This window comes from Coregonus lavaretus (genome assembly GCF_964263955.1).
Source record: "Coregonus lavaretus genome assembly, chromosome: 24".
NCBI lineage: Eukaryota > Metazoa > Chordata > Actinopteri > Salmoniformes > Salmonidae > Coregonus > Coregonus lavaretus.
Window position 1 is genome coordinate 18,321,278 of NC_140011.1, and position 25,783 is coordinate 18,347,060.

General features: G+C 43.6%; 1 protein-coding gene across 1 annotated transcript in view; it reads left to right on the forward strand.

Moving 5' to 3' along the window:
- Positions 1-835: 835 nt before the first annotated feature.
- Positions 836-25,783, forward strand: part of LOC311100110 (protein Niban 2-like) — a 64,784-nt gene continuing 39,836 nt past the window's right edge. The window contains exons 1-5 of the mRNA XM_084140866.1: positions 836-1,158; positions 10,034-10,164; positions 11,107-11,235; positions 11,439-11,544; positions 11,975-12,142. Of these exons, the coding sequence (XP_083996992.1) occupies positions 1,104-1,158; positions 10,034-10,164; positions 11,107-11,235; positions 11,439-11,544; positions 11,975-12,142 (589 nt within the window). The 5' untranslated portion in view covers positions 836-1,103. The remainder of the gene's footprint in view (positions 1,159-10,033; positions 10,165-11,106; positions 11,236-11,438; positions 11,545-11,974; positions 12,143-25,783) is intronic.

Sequence of the window (25,783 nt, forward strand, 5' to 3'; positions counted from 1 at the left end):
GTGGAACAAATATCAGAATTGGGCTGCCTGTGTAAACGTAGCCTATCAATATCGCAGAATCCGGATTTTCAGTGCTTTGAACAGGGCTACACCTTGCCATCTACTGGACAGGTTAGGGTACTACTACACTGTCACAGGGAAACAGAAATGAGTTAACCACATGAATAAAGGTACCCAGATTAAAAGTAATAGAGCCTGCATATCATTTATAAGTAAGTACAAACATTTATTTAACACTTCTCAATATAACAACTGACCACATACCTATACTGCGGTCAATTTAACTTAATTAACCTTTAGTTTTCAGATGTGAGAAAGTTTTCTAAGCCTTGACCTCTTAATTACTTTGACATTTCTTGGTTGTAGAGCCTTTCACTTTTCTAAATCCACCTTTCCAGTGGAATAAAAATAATCCTGATTTTAGGCATCAACTATCCTTATCACCTTTGAAAAACGCAAAAATAGCATTTAATCTTGATTAGAATCTAATTTGTCCGTTTTGAAAAACCCGATTCTAACATTTAATCCTATCCGATTGAGGAAATCAGATCAGATTTCGGCAATCAGATCGGATTAATGCATAGAAATAGAATGAATAGAACGGAAGTCTCCACTCAAAACAATAATTCATCCGTTCTATTCATTCTATTTCTATGCATTTAATCCGATCCGATAGGTGAAACCCAGATTATCTTTCAAAAACTGGGCCCTGAAGATTATCTTGGAAGCCACACCCATGACATTGAATGGAGGTTGAACACGTTGAACAAGTGATGATTTTCAGAGGGTGTGTCTTGTCAGAATGAACTAGCCCACTGTCTAACTTTACCAATTCATCCAGATGAGGTACAACACGAAACAACGTTCTTCCACAACTTCCTGTCGACACAGGTTTTCTGGAGGATAAGCGACCAACTTGCTTTTGAAACATTGAATTTGGGGTCGTTTCGGTGGAGGGCAAAGTGATACGCAGTAGGCTAGTGTATTTCTTCCTCACCTAGTTTCAGATATTGTCCTTTATTGGCCAACGCGCCTCTCTTGCCCCTTCTCTTGGGGTCGCTTTCGTCGGGGATTGTTGTTAGTTCACCAAAGCGGGTGTAGCCATGGGGGATGTTATTTCCACTCAACTGGATGAGGGAAAGCGAGAGATGATTACAGGTAAGCTCTTCCTTCTCATGACAACTGAAATCGTGGGAATAAAGTTGAATTTCCCACTAATTTCCCTCTTGATTTGCTGCCTAATATATTTGCATAAAATGTGAAGAGGGATACAAGACAATTGATTTCAAAGGATACGTCCTTCCCCACTCACAGGAAACTTACTCGACAGTCAGCATCCCTCGAATGTTAAGCTACATAGTTTTACATTGTTTCAATCAATTACAGAATGTTACAAAATATCAAATTGCCTCGCATAAGACTCAGCTGAACTACATTCTAAAGAGTCAATCTCGCCCTGCTTGAAGCAAGCCCAAAGTGAAAGTCCTTATTTCTCAGAGATAATAACTGCTTTCCCGACGACAGTCGGCTTGATCATAATGTTGTGCAGTAGTTTGGACCATACATATGTCTATTAAAAGCATGTATTGCCCAACCTCTCGCTCCCACAGATTATTTTTATGTCAATTTAAGCAGCAGAGTAGGCTAAACTGTCACATGGACTGAACTATTTAGGTTTGAGAAATGTAATCCCTCTTGTAGAAGTTATGTTCTATTGCTTGAGCATTGGTCTTGTAACTTCTCATGTTGAAATGTGTCCTTCTGAAAGAGAAACGGGTGAGAGCTGGAATGAGTGTGGGCTATGTGTGATTCACTGAACCAGTCCTCAGTTCAATCCTGTTGAGTTGATGATATACATTTGCTTGGGTGAAGTGAGGTCTGATCAGGCTACTCCATACTTGTATTTTCAATAGCTAACCACTCTGTCTGGGGTTCTGACCTCAGAATCCAGGATATGTGTCTGTGGTTGTGGCTGGAAACAATGTATGCCACTTTCCCCCCAGACTCACCCTCATCCCTGACACAGTTGATTCTCTCCACCATGTATGGCTGTGTTTATGTGGCCTCTATAAGACCTATCATCAAGAGAAGAGGCAGATTTACAGATATCTGTGGTCTCCCCACATCAGAATGGATGCATCCCAATTGGCACCCTATTCTCTAGGAAATAGTGTGCCATTTGGGATGGAAACTCTCCTAGGGGAGTCCTTCCCGGTAACATGAGTTTTGTGACCTGATCAATATGATCCAATCACTAACTGATCATGGTATTAACATTTATCTTATACGTCCACTGTGTCTGCATTGTGACCAGATTTCCTGGAGCCTCCCTGTATATAAATTATTTGACAGATATTATTTCAAAATAACATGCATTTAATTGTTTTAAGACAATTATTAATGCCATAAGTCATTGGTGCTTCCTGTCAATTATGTTAGAGGTGGGTATAAGGATGATTTCAAATGGTTTGAGTGTAGACCATCCAGATCGGTTTACACTTGTTTGATATCCAGATACAATGGGTCCCTGACTACCTCGGAGGTGGTAAGGAAGATCACAATCAGATTACAATGCATATTTTAATGATCTACACCTGTCTAAAAATGTGGGCACAATCAAAATGTGGACAAGATCAGGACAAAGGACGCTAGTTAGCACCAGGTATAAACAGGGCTAGAGTAGGCCAATTCTTTCCCTACTACTGCAAGAGTATAGTTCATCACTGTTCATAGTTATACACACACTACCTAATACTAAAATAGAAAGCCTAGCCAGTTGATATAATAGTGAACTCTTCCTCCACTGATTGATAAGTCTGACTGTATTTTAGTCTGGTAAAGAGACATCGGGCAGAAACCAGATAGTAGCTGTATCTTCTAAAGATGTCCAAAGCTGCAGATTTAGAAGGAAAGAGAGAAGCGAGTAAGTGTGTACAGAAGAGAAAGCAGGTAGGAACATGGCTTGTTAATAATGAGCAGAAAGCCAGTCTGGTTCTGACACACAGTAGAATGAAAAGTGACCCTCTCTCTCTTCATTCTGTCTATATGGCTTTCTTTTCTTTTCATCTTATACCTTTTTGTCTATTTCACAAACACGACCCAACCAACTACTTAAGGTGACCGCTCTGTGTGCGTGTGGGTGGGAGGAGTGGTTAGTCAGCTCTTCTCCATTGGGAGTATACTGTTTGGAGTAGTTAGCTGTACTGGGGGTTGTCTCCACATTTGCTGTCAAGGTACATTCTCACCAGCTGACACACGCACACACATTGCTGTTTTCTTTCCTACTCCTAGACTTGTGTTAATCAGTTTTCAGTGAACCACTTAAACCTAGTCCATAACTCCCTCATCCCCTAATACATACAATATACAATACAGTAGGCCTAGCCTACCCAGTGACAGTACATACCATTCAAGCTACTGGAGTTTTCCAGTCAGTGTAGTTTTACAGCTGTAAAGAGTCGACACAGTCTGCAACCAATGGAAACAGGAAGGAAAATGTTCAATGCATTCTGACTACTGTACTTCTCTCTCTCTCACACACACACACACACAGGCTGGAGCTAGGTGGGGGTGCTGTCAGTCTAACCCCCAGCGCTGGGACCGACTGCTCCTTTGATCTGATGCGATCAAAGACAGGTTTGAATTGGACTCAAGATGACAAGGCACTCAGTGGACACACACACAGTTTCCTAACTTAGGCCTAGAGTGTAATCAAGTCTCCATCAGTTTAGTCTGCTGCAGACTCCGTCCGTCAAGCCATGCCTTCATTCCAGTGGGGAAGTGTGTAGTTGACCTAACTCATTGTGAGAGTGGCCAGTAAGCTGGCTTTGGCACACTAACCCAGCCTGTCGAAAGTGCAGTACGTGAATGAAATATACTGAGCAAAAATATAAACGCAACAATTTCAAAGATTTTACTGAGTTACAGTTCATATAAGGAAATCAGTCAATTGATATAAATTAATTAAGCCCTAATCTATGGATTTTACATGACTGAGAATACAGATATGCATCTGTTGGTCACAGATAGCTTTAAAAAAAGGTTGCGGTGTGGATCAGAAAACCAGTCAGGGTCCTCCCGAGTGGTGCAACGGTCTAAGGCACTGCATCGCAGTGCTTGAGGAGTCACTAAAGACCTGGGATCGATCCCAGGCTGTGTCACAACCGGCCGTGACCAGGAGTCCCATAGGGCAGCGCACAATTGGCCCAGCGTCGTGAGGGTTTAGCCAGGGGGCTTTACTTGACTCATCGCGCTCTAGCGACTCCATGTGGCGGGCCGGGCGCCTGCAGGCTGACTTCGGTCGTCAGTTGAACAGTGTTTCCTCCAACACATTGGTGCGGCTGGCTTCCGGGTTAAGCGGGCGGGTGTCAAGAAGCGCGGTTAGGCGGGTCATGTTTCGGAGGACGCATGACTTGACCTTCGCCTCTCCCGAGCCCGTTGGGGAGTTGCAGCGATGAGACAAGATCGTAATTGAATCGCAATTGGATATCACGAAATTGGGAAGAAAAAGGGGGTCAAAAACAAACAAAAACGTCAGTATCTGGTGTGACCACCATTTCACTCATGAAGCGCAACACATCTCCATCGCATAGAGTTGATCAGGCTGTTGATTGTGGCCTGTGGAATGTTGTCCCACTCCTCTACAATGCATGTGCGAAGTTGCTGGATATTGGTGGGAACTGGAACACGCTGTCTTGCATGTCGATCCAGAGCATCCAAACATGCTCAATGGGTGACATGTCTGGTGAGTATGCAGAACAAGGAAGAACTGAGGCGGAAACGTGAGGTGGTGGCGGCGGATGAATGGCACGACAATGGGCCTCAGGATCTCGTCACTGTATCTCTGTGCATTCAAATTGCCATAGATTTAAAATGCAATTGTGTTCGTTGTCCGTAGCTTATGCCTGCCCATAACATAACCCTACCACCATCATAAGGCACTCTGTTCACAGCGTTGACATCAGCAAACCGCTTGCCCACACAACGCCATACACATGGTCTGCGTTTGTGAGGCCAGTTGGACGTACTACTACCTTCTCTAAAATGATGTTGGTGGTGGCTTATGGTAGAGAAATTAACATTAAATTCTCTGGCAACAGCTCTGGTGGACATTCCTGCAGTCAGCATGCCAATTACATGCTCCCTCAACCTGAGACATATGTGGCATTGTGTTGTGTGACAACTGCACATTTTAGATTTGCCTTTTATTGTCCCTAGCACAAGGTGCACCTGTGTAATGATCATGCTGTCATGGTGTTTGATGGGGTTGAGGTCAGGCCTCTGTGCAGGCCAGTCAAGTTCTTCCACACCGATCTCGACAAACTATTTCTGTATGTACCTTGCTTTGTGCACGGGGGCATTATCATGCTTAAACAGGAAAGGGCCTTCCCCAAACTGTTGCCACAAAGTTGGAAGCACAGAATCGTCTAGAATGTCATTGTATGCTGTATCGTTAAGATTTCCCTTCACGGGAACTAAGGGGCCTAGCCCGAACCATGAAATACAGCCCCAGACCATTATTCCTCCTCCACCAAACTTTACAGTTGGCACTATGCATTCGGGCAGGTAACGTTCTCCTGGCATCCGCCAAACCCAGATTCCTCCGTCGGACTGCCAGATGGGGAAGCGTGATTCATCACTCCAGAGAACGCATTTCCACTGCTCCAGAGTCCAATGGAGGCGAGCTTTACACCACTCCAGCCGACGCTTGGCATTGCGCATGGTGATCTTTGGCCCGACGAACCGTTCTTGTGCTGACGTTGCTTCCAGAGGCAGTTTGTAACTCGGTAGTGAGTGTTGCAACCGAGGACAGATGATTTTTACGTGCTGCGCGCTTCAGCACTCGGCGGTCCCGTTCTGTGAGCTTGTGTGGCCTACAACTTCGCGGCTGAGCCGTTGTTGCTTCTAGACGTTTCCACTTCACAATAACAGCACTTACAGTTGATCGGTGCAGCTCTAGCAGGGCAGACGTTTGACAAACTGACTAGTTGGAAAGGTGGCATCCTATGACGGTGCCATTTTGAAAGTCACTGAGCTCTTCAGTAAGGCCAATGTTTGTCTATGGAGATTGCATGGCTGTGTGCTCGATTTTATACACCTGTCAGCAATGGGTGTAGCTGAAATAGCCGAATCCACTAATTTGAAGGGGGGCCCACATATTTTTGTGTTTATATATAGTGTATTTGAGGTAGATGTGTACATGAAGGCAAGGGAAAGTGACTAGGCATTAGGATAGATATTATTGTACATGAAGGCAAGGGAAAGTGACTAGGCATTAGGATAGATATTATTATTATTATTATTATTAAGAGTAAAATAAAGGACAGAGTTGCAGCAGCATATGATGTGTGTGGGATTGTGTGTGTGTGTGCACGTTTGTGTTGTCGGTATGCGTGTGTGTTGTTTGTCTGTGTGTGAGTGAGTTTGTATATATAGCCTTGTGAGTGTGCATAGAGTCAGTGCAAGATAGGGTCAGTTCAGATAGTCCGTGTAACCATTAATTAAGTATTTAGAAATCTTATGGCTATTTATCAGTCTTATGGCTTGGGGTAGAAGCATTCTCGGAGCCTGTTGGACCATGTTAAGACCTTAGTGATGTGGACGCCAAGGAACTTGAAGCTCCCGACCCGCTCCACTACAGCCCTGTGGATGGGGGCATGCTCTCCCCTCTCTCCTGTAGTCCATGATCAGCTCCTTGGTCTTACTGACGTTGAGGGAGAGGTTGTTGTCATGGCACCACACTGCCAAGTCTCTGACCTCTTCCCTATAGGCGGTCTCATCTCCATCGGTGATCAGGCCTACCACCCTCATGACATCAGCAAACTTAAAGGAAAACTTCACACAAAAACTATCTTTTGGTATTTGTTTCATTAGTCCATTGTTGATATAGTCCCAAAATGTTTTGAATGTCATCAATCAAGTTTTCAAGATGTGTAACTTTCAAAATACAGAACTCTGGCCCATATGATGCATTTTGCATCATGATGCTGTGTTTTGCATACCTTCATACCGACCTTGTGCCATCCCGAACTCCACTGAACCGTTGTAATCAGGTTAGCATTGCTAACAAGTATATGTACAATCCCATAGTGAATGTTAGCTAAATGCTAATGAGTCTTTGACAAACTATTTACAGGACAGACATCCCAGCTCATAAAGTTATAAAATATTTTTTTTAATGCTACTCGCAGTTTGCTGCACCCACAAAACCAATATTAGACATTAAGGCTCTTGATCCAGTAGGGGATTCTCTGCTGTTACCAAGAGAAGCTTAATTTTGCAAGAAGCTAACCACTTAGCTAGCTAGATAACTAGCTACTAAGTTAGCAAACCAAATGTACAACTGCAAAGCATTTAGCACATTTTACACAGTTAACTTAATAGTTATAAGCTATCTAGCTAGCAAACGTTTAAAAATAATAATAATAACAACAACAACAAAAAAAGTTTGGATTTCCATACTGTAACTAAATCACCTGGCGCATGCTGCACAACAGTGAGTGTGACTTACAAGGCTTCCGGTCTCTCGTCGTTGTGTGCTGGCAAACAAAACAATGTGACTGGGGACTACTGTTAAGCTTCATAATGAAAAATAATGTGACAGGTGAAATGAAGAATGCAATCTGCTTTGCAGAAGTTGGTATTTACTTAAAAAGTAGCTACAAATATTCACATTTATAAAAGAAACTTCAGAATATACAGTATACCTCCCAAGCCTACTTGAGGGGTTACCGTGTTGAGGGTCAGTGTGGCGGAGATATTGTTGCCTACCCTTTCATACAGAGCGACTTACAAATTGGTGCATTCACCAATTTACAATATTTTGTAAAAAAAAAATTCAAATGTTTTATTTGTAGTGTATATTTTTAATGTTCATTTGTTTTATATATATATATATATATATATATATATATATATATATATATATATATATATATATATATATATATATATATAAATCTCGTTTTTATGTGTGTTTAAATCGTAAAAATAAATTATTCTATTTTTTTTGTGGGGGGGGTAGAATGATTATTTTTATACTATCCCAGGTATTCCTTAAAGAGTTAGGGTTTCAAGTGTCTCCGGAAGGTGGTCAGTTACTCTGCTGTCCTGGCGTCGTGAGGGAGCTTGTTCCACCATTGGGGTGCCAGAGCAGCGAACAGTTTTGACTGGGCTGAGCGGGAACTGTGCTTCCGCAGAGGTAGGGGGACCAGCAGGCCAGAGGTGGAAGAACGCAATGCCCTCGTTTGGGTGTAGGGACTGATCAGAGCCTGAAGGTAAGGAGGTGCCGTTCCCCTCACAGCGCCGTAGGCAAGCACCATGGTCTTGTAGCAGATGCGAGCTTCAACTGGAAGCCAGTGGAGTGTGCGGAGGAGCGGGGTGACGTGAGAGTACATTCTGTCTAGATCCCTCTCATTATGTTTTTATACAGTGCATTACAGAAAGTGAGTAAATGTGTGTTTGAGTTTACAGGATAAATCCTGTTTAGTTCTCTCTGTCTCTGTTCCCTCCTTGGATCTTCCTCTCGTTCTTATCTTGTTGTCAGTTCTTTCCTTCCTGCCCTCCTACTCAAAGGCTCCATTCTCTTTCCTGTGGCGCCTTTGCCATAAACATCTCATAGACTGGGGTCATGTTGAGCTGAGAACACTGAACCACCACAAGCCAAGCCTAACTGGACTGTGAGCGATTTTTGTTGTTGTTGAAAATGTTGAAAAAGTCCTTTCAAGGATTACTCTGGGTAAGACCATGGTATTTCACCATTCAACATCCTGATGCTTGATTCTCCATATTAGGGTTACAAAATTCAGGTAATATTTCAAAAATGTTTTGCAACCCTACTCCAGATAGTGTGCTACAAATACGATACATTTGGCATAATGCTATTCTAGACTCTTATGCTACTTGACTGTAACTTAAGGTATGCAAAAGCGATCTTCATTATCTGTACCAATTGAGAATTAAGTTATTGTACCACCATTATACAGTGCATTCAGAAAGTATTCAGACACCTTCCCTTTTTTCCACATTTTGTTACGTTACATCCTTATTCTAAAATGATTTACATTTGTTTTTCCCTCATCAATCTACACACAATAACCCATAATGACAAATCGAAAACAGGTTTTTAGAAATTTTTGCTAATTCATAAAAAATAAAAAACAGATACCTTATGCAGCGACGCTCCCCATCCAACCTGACAGAGCTTGAGAGGATCTGCAGAGAAGAATGGGAGAAACTCCCCAAATACAGGTATGCCAAGCTTGTAGTGTCATACCCAAGACAACAAGATGGCTGTAATCACTGCCAAAGGTGCTTCAACAAAGTAATGAGTAAAGGGTCTGAATACTTACGTAACTGTGATATCAGTTTTGTATTTTGTATGAATTTGCAAAAAAATCTAAACCTGTTTTTGCTTTGTCATTATGGGGTATTGTATGTAGATTGATGAGGGGGAAAAATTATTTAATACATTTTAGAATAAGGCTGTAACGTAACAAAATGTGCAAAAATTCAAAGGGTCTGAATACTTTCCGAATGCACTGTATGTAGTGTTTTCTCAGTGAAAGCTGCCTTAGCTACTGACTTGCTAACTTTCCTTATAATGACGTGGATAGCGATTTTAATTTTACTGCTTGGCTCTTTTCATATACGGCTGATAGAAGGGTGGTAAAGATACTGGAGGGTTAATGCCCTCTCTTCCAGTCTCTCTCTGCTTTTCCTGTCTGAGTCCAGTCCAGTCCAACCCTAGTTAAGAGTCACCTCCATAAGCCTGTCCTCAATGCCCGCTTCGGTAGTCTCATACTAATGGCTACTCTTCTAGACCAAGCTCTTAGCCAAATCCTCTGTGATCTAACGAGTCACATTACTGATGTGTCATGCTTCTCTGGCTCTGCTGCCAGCTGAGACTGAGTTTCTGGGACTGTGTTCTAGCTGTGCTCTCGCTCGCGCTCTTCAGTTGTGTTGTGTCCGTCCAGTGACTGTGTTACTCTCAAACTGTAAATTCTAACTGTCATCTCGCTATCTCTTCTCACAGCTCGTTCCAGGCAGGTGATGGGGAAATTTGGCCATGTTTACAAGGAGCAGTATGCTGTGGCCCTCTTCAACAGTGTCCGCTTTGAGATTGAGGGGGGAGGAGGTCCCCAGTCACAGCTCCTGCACCGCAAGGCAAGAGGCCGGCCCGGGGACGACTGTCTGTCTATTGCACTTGTTCACCCCTCTGTTGCCGTTTTTGTGTCACCCCCCCCCCCCCCCCCCAATTCTCCCTCTTCTCGCTCCATCTGTCTCTCTTCCTTTTATTCACTTCCTCTCTCTCTCACAGTATTCCCACACCGTCTGCAACTCTCTCCTTCTCATCCTCCTTCCCTCTTTATCCCCCCTTTGTATCTCTTTTCCTCACCATCCTCCTCGGAGTCTCCCTTAAGGTTTTATCTCTGAGTGCAAGGTCATGTGTGTGTTTACACTCCAACAGTCAAAAGCTATGGACACGGATAGGAAGCACCATACTGTAGCCATCTCCACTTCAGTACAGTTGAGTTCTGTGTTAGTCTCCACCATCCAGTCACCGGAGGGAAAGTGGAGCAGATTTCACACATGAACAAACCGTGATGGTGCTAAGAATGTTGTCTGTCTCCCTCGTCTATTCTCCTCACTACCCGAGTGATGCCCCGGGTAGTCACACACACCGAAACATACACACTTTTATTTACACACAAAAACTATTTCTGAATAACGCACAGGCACCACATTTTACAGAGCACTGCCAGTTAGCACCTTCCAAGCACACAAAACCTCTCTTCTTCTCCAGCTTCCCTCTCTCCCCCTCCTTCCTTCCTTCCTCAGCTGGGACTAAGCTGTTTGAGTTACAGTATTTGATCTACAACAGGAAATCTAAAAACAAAGTGGGTGGTGTGTGGTTGTGTAAACACTATACGACACTTGTGTGGTTGTGTAAACACTATACGACTCACTTTAGCCCTCCGGTATCAACCGCCTCCAGCGTGTAAAATGGAATTAGGCCTGACATTACTGTATGGAAGAGTCTCAAATGGCATCCCTATGCTTTTGACTATAGCCCTAGCGCTAACTGTGTCTGTTGTGTTGTGGTAGGACCCTCTAGAGGACCACTCTATCTTCTCTGGGAGTCTCTTCCAGTACTTGGAGGAGAACAAGAAATGGAGAAACCGCTTTGTCTTTGTGGCCGACACCTACAACATCAGCTTCCACGAGAACAAAGTGGTGAGGGTGGTCGGAAAGCTGAAACTATCTATTTTCTTGCTTGTTTTATGTTTAACTTCATAACCAGACAGATTTCAATGTCAGCCAGTCTGAATCATTTGGGTCACAACTTTAGCTGTGGGTTGATGGTTCTGAACGGCTTGTATGTTTTTTCACCCTCTCTCCTTGAAACTACCCCCTTCTCACTCTGTGCTCTCTGATAGGCTCACGAGAGGGGCTTGCACCCTAAAGGAACCATCAACTGTGCTGGATACAAAGCTCTGACCTCCATGGAGGAATACCTGGATCTGGTCAACACCAGCCTGCCAGGTGAGAGATATGATTTGGTAACACCAGTTGATTGTGTATAATAAAGGGCCGATCGTGAGAAACACTGTTGGATTGTGGTTGAACCAGCACTTCATCCAATGTGAGATCAAGTACTAAAGTCCGCAGTGGCTAGCTGGGCCGTATTCATTAGGGGCTCTATTCAATCTGTAAGCATTACAGATTGCGCAATAGAAATGGAAAGGTAATTTCCGATTGAGCCGCAAATGCAGTCACCGCTAATGCTGGAATATTACCTTTAAATTTCAATCACGCTGTAACTGAACTTCCGCAATAAGGGGTGAATAGAGCCCTAGGGCACACTGTAGCAAACGTTTAGCAATCAGTCCATTTTCTTCAGTTTGGTGACTAGGGAATATAACCCTGATGATGAGGCTATGGACACTATAAATGTGAATGTGTGTGTTTTCAGGTATAAAGGCTAAGATGGGCAGCGGTCCATTTGTGAAGTGTGCCACCGAGTTCCCCCTGATCCTGTGGCACCCGTATGCCCGCCACCACTACTTCTGCGTGCTGACAGAGAAGGAGCAGAAGAAGTGGCACGCTGTGCTCCAGGACTGTGTCAGACACAGCAACAATGGTGAGGAGCTGTGTGAACACATGACACAGTTAACACATACACACACAGCCATTTGGTGTTTCTGGATGACAGAGGAGTGATTACCCATCGCAGGTAGGGAACAACATATAGACTCTCTCCCTCAGCTCCACCCTGGCCCATTATTGCTCTTCTGCCTCACTGCCATTGTTCACAACACAGACCAGGGTGTGTGAGTGTGTCACTGTGTGAGCATTTGCATACCATCTCAATGAGCTGGTCTATCAGTGAGAGTGAAACGTAGCCAGGCAGGAATGTGTTTTTTTAAAGTTATGATGTTGATCTGAAGCGGTGTTCCTCTTTACTCTGAGTCCTGGAGGGCATGTGAGTGGCAGGGTGTGGCCTAATTCTTTATTTTCTCAATTAAGTAAAAGTAAGTAAGCCTTGTCCAAGCCAGAACCATCCATAGGGCAGGAACCTATAATCTTTTTTTCTATAGCACGATGCATCTTTGATGTACAAGTAAACCGCCCAGACAGGATGCTCCGTTAACCAATCAGTCATTTGATCTGTACTTGCACACACACCAGATTAATCCATCAATCAATCAAATGTATTTATGAAGCTCTTTTTACATCAGCATATGTCACAAAGTGCTATACAGAAACCCAGCCTAAACCCCCAAACAGCAAGCAATGCAGATGTAGAAGCACGGTGGCTAGGAAAAACTCCCTAGAAAGGCAGGACGCTAGGAAGAAACCTAGAGAGGAACCAGGCTCTGAGTCCCCTTCTGGCTGTGCCTGGTGGAGATTATAACAGTACATGCCATTAAGGCCAGATTTTTCTCCAAGATGTTCAAACGTTCATAGATGACCAGCAGGGTCAAATAATAATCACAGTAGTTGTAGAGGTTGCAACAGGTCAGTACATCAGGAGTAAATGTCACTTTGTTTTTCATAGCCGGCCATTTAGAGGTTGAAATAGCAGGTGCGGTAGAGAGAGAGAGTTGAAAACAGCAGGTCTGTGACAAGGTAGTATGTCCGGTGAACAGGTCAGGGTTCCATAGCCACAGGCAGAAGAGTTGAAACTGGAGCAGCAGCACGACCAGGTGGACTGGGGTCAGCAAGGAGTCATCAGCCTTGTGTGGTGAGTGCAGGGTGCTACACAGTACACATTGGTGTTGGATGAGGTGAAACTCCCCTCCCCACAATGACAGTAGTAAATGTGCAGTGTGTTTCTGTGTATTCCTATACCTCGCGCAGCATATAAAGAGACACTTATATTTGTTTAGTATTTAATTAAGATCCCCAATTACCTGCTGCAGGAAACAACACAACAAATGTAATACATAATATACATCACTACATAATACAAAACATAATACAATACAGAATATATACAAATTAGGGCTGTCAAACGATTAAAATAATTGCAATGAATCACATTAAATTCTGTAGTTGATCGTGATTAATCGCTCATTTTTTATTTGCTCAAATATGTTGATAAATAAAGATTTGTCCATTTAATAAAAAATAAAAAAAGCTATGTATTGAGTTATAGACATTAAGGGCCTGAAACACAAAAATATATTCTGTATAATAATGTTTTTAATGGCATATTCACCATAAACAAGTTAAGCAATACAAAAATCCTGTAACTTACTAATGCTCCCAGTGGGCCTACTCCCTCATACATTTTCTTGAAGTACACACACACACACACACACTGTTAAAGCTTCAGCCATTCCAAATGATTGTTCTACCAATTACTGATTGGAGGGTTGGCTATAAGAAACAACTGTCTCTATGGATACAAAGAGCATAAACCTGTCCAACAATGTCATGAATTCCACAGAACCTAAGCCTATGACTATACACTTCAGTCGTCTTCCTATTTCTTTTCACTGAGCCAGTTGCTAAGACAAAAAAGCCTGTTGACATTTTCAGATAATAAAGCTGCTCTCTTCTTCTGTACGATATGCCCAGAGAGTGAAAACAACCTCTCACAAGGTACTGATGTGGCAGGCGTTGCCAGGTACATTTGTGCAATGCAGGCCAGCCTGGTGTGTGCCCTTGCATGCTGTGACCACCACTGTAGTGGACAGTCCTCCATGTTGATGCTGGGCTCTGCTTTGTAACGCTCCACACATTTCTCAATGTACTCCTCCTCCTTCATCAGACTCAGAAGAACTCAACAAGAAGCTTTCTTCTTCGGTGGCTCAGACTCTGTTGCTTTATCAGGATGCTCTGCAGGCCTCTCTTCCTTCAGCAAGTTGCTGACCAAAGCCCACACCTCACCCCTCTCAGGTCTGGGAAGGCACGTCCTATCCTTAAACTTTGGGTCGAGTGCGATCTTCAGCCATGTGAGGTTGGTGTTTTCCTTGGGTTTCTCCAGGTCTGTTGTGAATGTCAGCTTGAATCTTACCACGTAGGCAGGTCATCATTGGAGCTTTCCATCACCCAAAGGAGACGGCACAATGCAGGCAACACTACTGAGCAAGTTCAGTCAAGTACCTGCAGTGGAAGGTCATTCAAAATCACTTCAGTCAATTATGAGAGACTTGTTATACACACACACACTCTCTTACACACAAATTTACACACTCGCTCTCTCAAACACACAATTTACACACTCTCTCTCTCTCACACACACACACACACACACACACACACACACACACACACACACACACACACACACACACACAATCGTATTATAACACTAATAGTGTGATAAAGAATTTTACCTGCAGGGCCCAGTAGTGCCTCCAGCTTCTGCAGTGTCTCCAGTTCAGCTGTGGTTGGCATGGTGATGTTTGTTTTCTGTTGGGCCAGAGCATCTCTGTGGTTGTTGGTTTCTGTGGACACTCTTTACCATTTCCAGAGTGGAAATCCATCTTGTTGTGACGTCTTGTGCGAGTGACTCCTTCTTTAGCAAATTTGCAACTTGCTGTGTTTAAATGCCCAACAATTTTTCAGCATTTGGCTGTTCTGTAGGGACACTGTGATTAACCTTTGGAGACTGTGCGCAGGGCAGGTGTTCAAAAGGCAGATGTCTCGCAGCTGTAATCATTTTCTGTTCACTGTCTGTGCAAAGTGTGGTAACTTTGTTTTCAATGTTCCACTGCTTTGCTACATCCATGAAATGCTCGGCGCACGTTTCAGCATAGTGCATCTCTTCTGTCTTCATTACGGCCCGAGCATGTGAATACAGTTTCCAGTTTTCATCAATATGGTGCGCAGTAACCCCAGGGTAGTTGTGGTTACTCACCGAAGTCCAGTGGTCTCCCGTGAGAGCAACAGCCATTGCATGTTTCAATTCCTCTGCTTTCGTAGCCCTCTCGCTTTCATACAGCTTGTTTATTCTTGTAACGACGGTGGCTCTCGAGGGTAACTCCTACATTGAGTCGTTCGATGCAATCCGAATGATATCCCTCAAGCCTTTGTCGGTCACAGTGTGGACTGGCCTGCAAGCTGTAGCTATCCACTTAGCTATTGCTCGACTTGTCCATAGGCCTCCCGCGCGCACTCTTCTAGCTTATCCTGCCCAAGATGTCCTCCATTGCTACTAGTTATGTGTATTGCTGGCATCAACAGTATGTTTCGCTTGTAAATGATGACGAAGACTCAATGTACTTCGGTGATGAACACATTCAGCCTTGCAGTAGATGCAAATGTCTTTGTTTTATCCAGAGAACCATCTGGGAGGGATTTGAAATAGAATTTTCCATTTAAAAGCCCCTTACTAGCGTTCCCCATCATTCAGTCATACAAGTAGCTAGCCATTAAAGCGGTTGTCAAACTAGCACATTAGCTGCAGGGGCTTGAATTTGAACTATGGATGGTATAGGGGGTCAAATGAACAAAATGCGTTAACGGCGTCAAAAAAACATGTTAACTTTGACAGTCTGTGTCTCGTCACAATCCCCGTCCTGCCGTAAGGTGTTTTCTTTATCTGGTTGTATTGCTAGCTTGAGCTCCATGTAGTCAAGGCTCTATGAGAGTTCCATGTAGTCATGGCTCTATGAGAGTTTCATGTAGTCGTGGCTCTATTTAATACTGTGTGTTTCCCAGCCTCTGTTCTGGACCTGGGGACTGTGAAGAGACCTCTGGTTGCATGTCTTGTGTGGTACTCATGAGTGTCCGAACTGTGTGCCAACTGCTTGAACAGACAGTTCGGTACCTTCAACACCTCGCACAAAGACCAATAGTGATGCAGTTAATCTCTCCTCAACTTTGAGCCAGGAGAGATTGACATGCATGTCATTGAGATTAGCGCTCCGTGTACATCTAAGTGCAGTACGTGCTGCTCTGTTCAGGATCAACTGCAATTTGCCTATGTCCTTTGCCGCACATGACCACACAACTGGTAGTCCAGGTGCGACAAAGCTAGGGCCAGTAGGACCTGTCTGGTTGATTGAGACGTCAAGAAAACAGAGCAGCGCCTTGTCATGGACATACGACCTCTTCCCATTTTAGCAACCATTGAGTATGTTTTGACCATGACAGCTTGCTATCTAGGGTTACACCCAGCAGTTTAGTCTCCTCAACTTGCTCAATCACCACATTATTCAATAATAGATCTATATGAGGTTTAGGGTTGAGCAAGTGATTTGTCCCAAAAACTATGCTTTTAGATTTTGAGATATTAAGCACCAGCCTATTGCTAGTTACTCATTCTAAAACCGACTGGAGCTCTGTCAGTTATTTATTTTACTTTCGTAGCCGACGTGTATACTGTTGAGTCGTCAGCGTACATATACAGTGGGGAAAAAAAGTATTTAGTCAGCCACCAATTGTGCAAGTTCTCCCACTTAAAAAGATGAGAGGCCTGTAATTTTCATCATAGGTACACGTCAACTATGACAGACAAAATGAGAAAAAGAAATCCAGAAAATCACATTGTAGGATTTTTTATGAATTTATTTGCAAATTATGGTGGAAAATAAGTATTTGGTCAATAACAAAAGTTTCTCAATAATTTGTTATATACCCTTTGTTGGCAATGACACAGGTCAAACGTTTTCTGTAAGTCTTCACAAGGTTTTCACACACTGTTGCTGGTATTTTGGCCCATTCCTCCATGCAGATCTCCTCTAGAGCAGTGATGTTTTGGGGCTGTCGCTGGGCAACACAGACTTTCAACTCCCTCCAAAGATTTTCTATGGGGTTGAGATCTGGAGACTGGCTAGGCCACTCCAGGACCTTGAAATGCTTCTTACGAAGCCACTCCTTCATTGCCCGGGCGGTGTGTTTGGGATCATTATCATGCTGAAAGACCCAGCCACGTTTCATCTTCAATGCCCTTGCTGATGGAAGGAGGTTTTCACTCAAAATCTCACGATACCTGGCCCCATTCATTCTTTCCTTTACACGGATCAGTCGTCCTGGTCCCTTCGCAGAAAAACAGCCCCAAAGCATGATGTTTCCACCCCCATGCTTCACAGTAGGTATGGTGTTCTTTGGATGCAACTCAGCATTCTTTGTCCTCCAAACACGACGAGTTGAGTTTTTACCAAAAAGTTATATTTTGGTTTCATCTGACCATATGACATTCTCCCAATCCTCTTCTGGATCATCCAAATGCACTCTAGCAAACTTCAGACGGGCCTGGACATGTACTGGCTTAAGCAGGGGGACACGTCTGGCACTGCAGGATTTGAGTCCCTGGCGGCGTAGTGTGTTACTGATGGTAGGCTTTGTTACTTTGGTCCCAGCTCTCTGCAGGTCATTCACTAGGTCCCCCCGTGTGGTTCTGGGATTTTTGCTCACCGTTCTTGTGATCATTTTGACCCCACGGGGTGAGATCTTGCGTGGAGCCCCAGATCGAGGGAGATTATCAGTGGTCTTGTATGTCTTCCATTTCCTTATAATTGCTCCCACAGTTGATTTCTTCAAACCAAGCTGCTTACCTATTGCAGATTCAGTCTTCCCAGCCTGGTGCAGGTCTACAATTTTGTTTCTGGTGTCCTTTGACAGCTCTTTGGTCTTGGCCATAGTGGAGTTTGGAGTGTGACTGTTTGAGGTTGTGGACAGGTGTCTTTTATACTGATAACAAGTTCAAACAGGTGCCATTAATACAGGTAACGAGTTGAGGACAAAGGAGCCTCTTAAAGAAGAAGTTACAGGTCTGTGAGAGCCAGAAATCTTGCTTTTTTGTAGGTGACCAAATACTTATTTTCCACCATAATTGACTAATAAATTCATTAAAAATCCTACAATGTGATTTTCAGGATTTTCTTTTCTCAATTTGTCTGTCATAGTTGACGTGTACCTATGATGAAAATTACATGCCTCTCTCATCTTTTTAAGTGGGAGAACTTGCATAATTGGTGGCTGACTAAATACTTTTTTCCCCCACTGTATATACACACACACACACACACACACACACACACACACACACACACACACACACACACAGGCTTTATTAAAGGTCAGTGGAAGGTCATTAGGAAAAACTGAAAATAATAATGTCCCAAACAGGCTGCCCTGCGATACACCACACTCAACCGATTTTGCATTAGCGAGGCTTCCATTAAAGAAAACCCTCTGTGTTCTATTAGATAGGTAACTCTCAATCCATGAGAAGGCAGAGGATGTAAATAGGTTATGATCAATGATATCAAAAGCTGCACTGAAGTCTTAACAAAACAGCTCCCACGATCCTCTTATTATCAATTTCTTTAAGCCAATCATCAGTAATTTGTGTAAGTACCGAGAATGTTGAGTGCCCTTCACTATAACCATGCTGAAAGTCCTTTGCCAATTTGTTTTATGTAAAATAACATGTATTTTGTCAACTATTTTTCCCCAACAGTTTTCTAAGCACTGGTAACAGGCTTATTAGTCGGCTGTTTGAGCCATTAAAGGGTGCTTTGCTATTCTTGGGCAGCGGAATGACCTTTGCCTCCCTCCTGGCCTGAGGGCACATACTGTCTTCTAGGCTTAAATTCGAGATGTGGCAAACAGGAGTCGCAATGTATTCCGCTACCAACCTCAGCAATTGACCATCCAGATTGTAGGGTACCAGGTGGCTTGTCCTTATTTTATAGATAGCAACAACTTTGCGGAAACTCAACTACAGTGCTTGTCTTTCGTTATTTGGTCAGATATGCATGATTATGAAGGCTCAGCGTTTGTTGTTTGGATGTCATGCCTGAGTCAACAAAAAAGTTATTCAAGTGGTTGGCAATATCAAAGGGTTTTCATTGCGATCTGCCCCAATGAAGGATGGAGCTGAGTTAGCTTTATTGCCTAGAATTTCATTGAAGGTATTCCAGAGATTTTTACAATCAGTGTTTATATCATTGTTCCGCAGTATAGTTTCCCCCAACAATCATTTAGGGACTGCACGGTGCTGCGAGGAGCGCCGTGGGAGAGAGGGGGTGTTACGGGGGGTGACGAGGGCCTCCGTTGGCTCGGTGTTCCAAAGTCGTGGAAATCCAGAGGTGAGGCGGTCCCCTGTTTGGGACAGAGGGCACAGTCTGGCTGCCAGCTGAAGGTGGACATGGGTAGAGAGACTGATGTTGTCGCCCTGTTGTTTGATGTTGGCGATCACTTGCCTTGCATCGGGGTCTCCAGGACCAGAGTGGCCTCCTGGGGCCAGATAGTCCACTTCCAGCGGTGCAAATCTGTTTGCCAGGTGGAGTGGATCCTCCAAGGTAGGAAAGGACTTCACAGGTTGTGGCTCCCTCGGGCCCTTTCGCGTAACCACCTTGGCCCAGTCTTCGTGGTGAAGTGGATTTGAACAAGCCACCCTCCAAAGATTTTCTATTGGGTTCAGGTCTGGAGACTGGCTAGGCCACTCCAGGACCTTGAGATGCTTCTTACGGAGCCACTCCTTAGTTGCTCTGGCTGTGTGTTTCGGGTCGTTGTCATGCTGGAAGACCCAGCCACGACCCATCTTCAATGCTCTTACTGAGGGAAGGAGGTTGTTGGCCAAGATCTCGCGATACATGGCCCCATCCATCCTCCCCTCAATACGGTGCAGTCGTCCTGTCTCCTTTGCAGAAAAGCATCCCCAAAGAATGATGTTTCCACCTCCATGCTTTACGGTTGGGATGGTGTTCTTGGGGTTGTACTCATCCTTCTTCTTCCTCCAAACACGGCGAGTGGAGTTTAGACCAAAAAGCTCTATTTTTGTCTCATCAGACCACATGACCTTCTCCCATTCCTCCTCTGGATCATCCAGATGGTCATTGGCAAACTTCAGACGGGCCTGGACATGCGCTGGCTTGAGCAGGGGGACATTGCGTGCGCTGCAGGATTTTAATCCATGACGGCGTAGTGTGTTACTAATGGTTTTCTTTGAGACTTTGGTCCCAGCTCTCTTCAGGTCATTGACCAGGTCCTGCCGTGTAGTTCTGGGCTGATCCCTCACCTTCCTCACGATCATTGATGCCCCACGAGGTGAGATCTTGCATGGAGCCCCAGACCGAGGGTGATTGACCGTCATCTTGAACTTCTTCCATTTTCTAATAATTGCACCAACAGTTGTTGCCTTCTCACCAAGCAGCTTGCCTATTGTCCTGTAGCCCATCCCAGCCTTGTGCAGGTCTACAATTTTATCCCTGATGTCCTTACACAGCTCTCTGGTCTTGGCCATTGTGGAGAGGTTGGAGTCTGTTTGATTGAGTGTGTGGACAGGTGTCTTTTATACAGGTAACGAGTTCAAACAGGTGCAGTTAATACAGGTAATGAGTGGAGAACAGGAGGGCTTCTTAAAGAAAAACTAACAGGTCTGTGAGAGCTGGAATTCTTACTGGTTGGTAGGTGATCAAATACTTATGTCATGCAATAAAATGCAAATTAATTACTTAAAAATCATACAATGAGATTTTCTGGATTTTTGTTTTAGATTCCGTCTCTCACAGTTGAAGTGTACCTATGATAAAAATTACAGACCTCTACATGCTTTGTAAGTAGGAAAACCTGCAAAATCGGCAGTGTATCAAATACTTGTTCTCCCCACTGTATCTCAGGACAAATTAGCTAGCTAGCTAGCTAAATGTCCATGAATGTTTCATGTGTTTCGACCTGTCCCTAATTAATATAGTTGGTTCAGAGTTCGTTTTGATATTTCAACCTGCGTGTCCTGATTTGCGTCTGGTGGGGATAGACAAACTCAACATGCGCACGCACGGAGCCGGATTGGTCATTTTCACAGAAATCTTGGCTGTTATACCTGTGGTCTTATATTGAGTGAAGTAGAGCACGCCGATGAAATCACATGAACAGACTTGTTGGGATCCCACAGGTGGCAGAAGCAGCTCAACAATAACATGGGGATCACTGCACTGTTATCATCCACTGATGGTCCTCAGACATCACCTCAGCACCTTCTCATAATGCCCTTTAAATAAACACACACTTGAGTCTGGGCCACTAACACCCCACGCCCTGGGAGGATCTGACCCGTGTTTACTTGGGATCAAAGCACACATGCATACACACACACAAGGGTGCTGACACAGTGTTTGTGTCCATTTTAGACTTCAGCCTTTTGAAGAGGTCTTCTCATATTTATTCTGCTGATTGATATAAAGCGTCCTAAATCATTTTTGTATGTTGGTTTTATTAGATCCATGCAGTATATAGTTACCAGAACTACAAGTGCATCATTTGTCTCTCAGACCCATCATTTGCCTGTTTATAGCCTTTTCATGAGTAACACCTACACACCACATTGGGTGGGCTTAACACATCCACTTCAACTGCACATTGACTAGTGTCTTCGACTTTCTTTACAAACATGAAGAAGCTCCAGAATCTTCACCCCTCATTGGCCCGTCTCTGGAGCCAAGTGGAGCCATCGTACATTCCCTACCTGTCCAGGCCTGCTAGCCCTCCAGTCACTCCTCTAAAGACATTCCTGCTGTGCGCTTCCTTCCACTGCAGTGGAGGAGTGAGAGTGCTCATTAACAGTTTAACTGTCTTCTCTTCTGCCCATGGCTGTTAAGAACGCTGAGCTGGCAATAGTTACAGCTGATAGTAATTTAATTTAAGGTACGAAGGGGAAATGCTGGGATGGTATTTGTTTTTTTGGGGCCTATTCGGTTTGTGTCCTCAGCTTCATGCTCTTGGGTCTGTAGTGTAGTGTACTAGACAAGCCCCCTAGGTTAGGTTTCACTCCTCTTATAGGCCCCCAGTGTTTAGATGGGGTGTGTCTGTTTCTATGCATCCGTGCATGTGCGTGTATATAACACTTAGGACAGTACTCCTCATGTACATAACTAGAAAGGCAACATAACATGACTCATGTGCATGTTGTAATGCATGTGTCATTTGCTGCAGGTGTAGTCAACTGTATTTGAGAAGTAGTACTTAGAGGAACTGGAAGTAGTAGTTAGAGGAACTTTATTGGTCAGAATTCCAGTTGGTATTTCACTCTTTCTTTCTAGGACTGTATGGTCCAGTGTATAGTGTCTCTAATTACTTAGCATATCACTGAGGATAAGTTGCAGGGAGCAGAAAACCACTATTCAAAGCAGTTCTTTGAGAGCAGTAAAGTGCTAACCAGAGCGTTTACACAGTGAAGATGCTGCAAGGTGATATAGTCTGACCAGTACAGAAACACCATTCAGTCTTCCCTCATAAGTCTAACCACAGATACAAACACATTGTGTGGCTTGCTGCAAATTCTGGGCTTGCAGGGGAATTGGTTATCATAAAGTGCAGTCCAATAAAAGTGTTTTGCATCACATTCAGAGGATGGATTGTTTGCTGGGGTAGGACTGAGTTCTAAGGGCTCATCCAAAATGGCACCCTATTCCCTTTATAGTGCTCTGCTTTTTCAAAAGTAGTGCACTATATAGGGAATAGGGTGCCGCTTGGGAGGAAGCCTTAGAGCTGGTTTAGTGCTTGTGGCTTAGTGTAGATGCATGAAATGCCTTAGTGCTATTTAAATCCAAGCCTTTGAGAAACATAATACCCCACTAAAACCTGAGGCCTTGGCACAAAGCTAGTAGAGTGAATTGAAGAAAATGGCAGAATTCTCTATTTTCCCTTTCGTAGAGAGTTATAGAGTACTCACAGGCGGTTGTCACTGTGGGCAGAAATGTCTTTGTTGCTGTTCTTGGCTGTTATACCTGGTGTCCATGACAACCACTTGTTCCTGTTGGTTCACCTGTAGCAGGTGATTGTATTGTTGGCGCTTGATACACTACATGGCCAAAAGTATGTGGATACCTGCTCGTCAAACATCTCATTCCAAAATCAAGAGCAGATAGTAAACAAAAGTGAAATAAACAATAAATATTAACAGTGAACATTACACTCAGATGTTCCAAAAGAATAAAGACATTTCAAATGTCTCTCTCTCTCCTTCACATTTTGTTACGTTACAGACTTATTCTAAAATTTATTTATTTTGAAATAAAAAATCCTCATCAACCTACACACAATACAAAAACAGGTTTTTAGAATTTGTTTGCAAATGTATCAAATATAAAAAATGGAAATATCACATTTACATAAGTATTCAGACCCTTTACTCAGTCACCTCCCTGACCAAGGCCCTTCTCCCCCGATTGCTGAGTTTGGCCGGGCAACCAGCTCTAGGAAGAGTCTTGGTGGTTCCAAACTTCTTCCATTTAAGAATGATGGAGGCCACTGTGTTCTTGGGGACCGTCAATGCTGCAGACATGTTTTTGTACCCTTACCCAGATCTGTGCCTCGACACAATCCTGTCTCGGAGCTCTACGGACAATTCCTTCGACCTGATGGCTTGGTTTTTGCTCTGACATGCACTGTCAACTGTGGGACCTTATATAGACAGATGTGTGCCTTTCCAAATCATGGCCAATCAATTGAATTTACCACAGGTGGACTCCAATCAAGTTGTAGAAACTTCTCAAGGATGATCAATGGAAACAGGATGCACCTGAGCTCAATTTCGAGTGTCATAGCAAAGGGTCTGAATACTTATGTAAATAAGGTATTTCTGTTTTTTATTTGTAATACATTTTCAAACATTTCTAAAAACCTGTTTTCGCGTTGTCATTAAGGGGTATTGTGTGTAGGAAAAAAATTATTTGATCCATTTTAGAATAAGGCTGTAATGTAACAAAATGTGGAAAAAGTCAAGGGGTATGAATACTTTCCGAATGCATACAGTACCAGTCAAAAGTTTGGACACCTACTCATTCAAGGGTTTTTCTTTATTTTTACTATTTTCTACATTGTAGAATAATAGTGAAGACATCAAAACTATGAAATGACACATATGGAATCATGTAGTAACCAAAAAAAGTGTTAAACAAATGAAAATATATTTTAGATTCTTCAAAGTAGCCACCCTTTGCCTTGATGACAGCTTTGCACACTCTTGGCATTCTCTCAACCAGCTTCACCTGGAATGGTTTTCCAACAATCTTGGCATTCCCACATACGCTGAGTACTTGATGGCTGATTTTCCTTCACTCTGCGGTCCAACTCATCCCAAACCATCTCAATTGGGTTGAGGTCGGGTGATTATGGAGGCCAGGTCATCTGATGCAGCACTCCATCACTATCCTTCTTGGTTTAATTGCCATTACACAGCCTGGAGGTGTGTTGGGTCATTGTCCTGCTGGAAAACAAATGATAGTCCCACTAAGCGCAAACCAGGTGGGATGGCTTATCACTGCAGAATGCTGTGGTAGCCATGCTTGTTAAGTGTGCCTTGAATTCTAAATAAATCACTGACAGTTTCAGCAGCAAAGCACCCCCACACCATCACACCACCTCCTCCATGCTTCACTGTGGGAACCACATATGCGGAGATCATCTGTTCACCTACTCTGCGTCTCACATAGACATGGCGGTTGGAACCTAAAATCTCAAATTTGGACTCCAGACCAAAGGACACAGTTCCACCGGTCTAATGTCCATTGCTCGTGTTTCTTGGCCCAAGCAGGTCTCTTCTTCTTATTGGTGTCCTTCAGTAGTGGTTTCTTTGCAGCAATTCGACCATGAAGGCCTGATTTCACGCAGTCTCCTCTGAACAGTTGATGTTGAGATGTGTCTGTTACTTGAACTCTGTGAAGCATTTATTTGGGCTGCAATTTCTGAGGCTGGTAACTCTATTGAACTTATCCTCTGCAGCAGAGGTAACTCTGGGTCTTACTTTCCTGTGGCGGTCCTCATGAGAGCGCTTGATGGCTTTTGCGACTGCACTTGAAGAAACTTCTTGAAGTTCTTGAAATGTTCCCTGTTGATTGACCTTCCATGTCTTTAAAGTAATGATGGACTGTCGTTTCTCTTTGCTTATTTGAGCTGTTCTTGCCCTGATATGGACTTGGTCTTTTACCAAATTGGGCTATCTTCTGTATAACCCCCCTACCTTGTCACAACACAACTGATTGGCTCAAACGCATTAAGAAGGAAAGAAATTCCACAAATTAACTTTTAAGAAGGCACACCTGTTAATTGAAATGCATGCCAGGTAACTACCTCATGAAGCTGGTTGAGAGAATGCCAAGAGAAAAACCCTGGAATGAGTAGGTGTGTCCAAACCTTTGACTGGTACTGTATTTATGTCGCAATATTTTACTATCGATTTATTTTATTTTCCCATCACTAACATATACACACAGTACCGCACTGACTCCCCCATGAATTGCTGTTTCAGCGTTGTCTCAATGAAGAGTTCGGTGTTTGACTAGTCACAAGCGACATGCACACACAGTTACGAGCTTGGCTT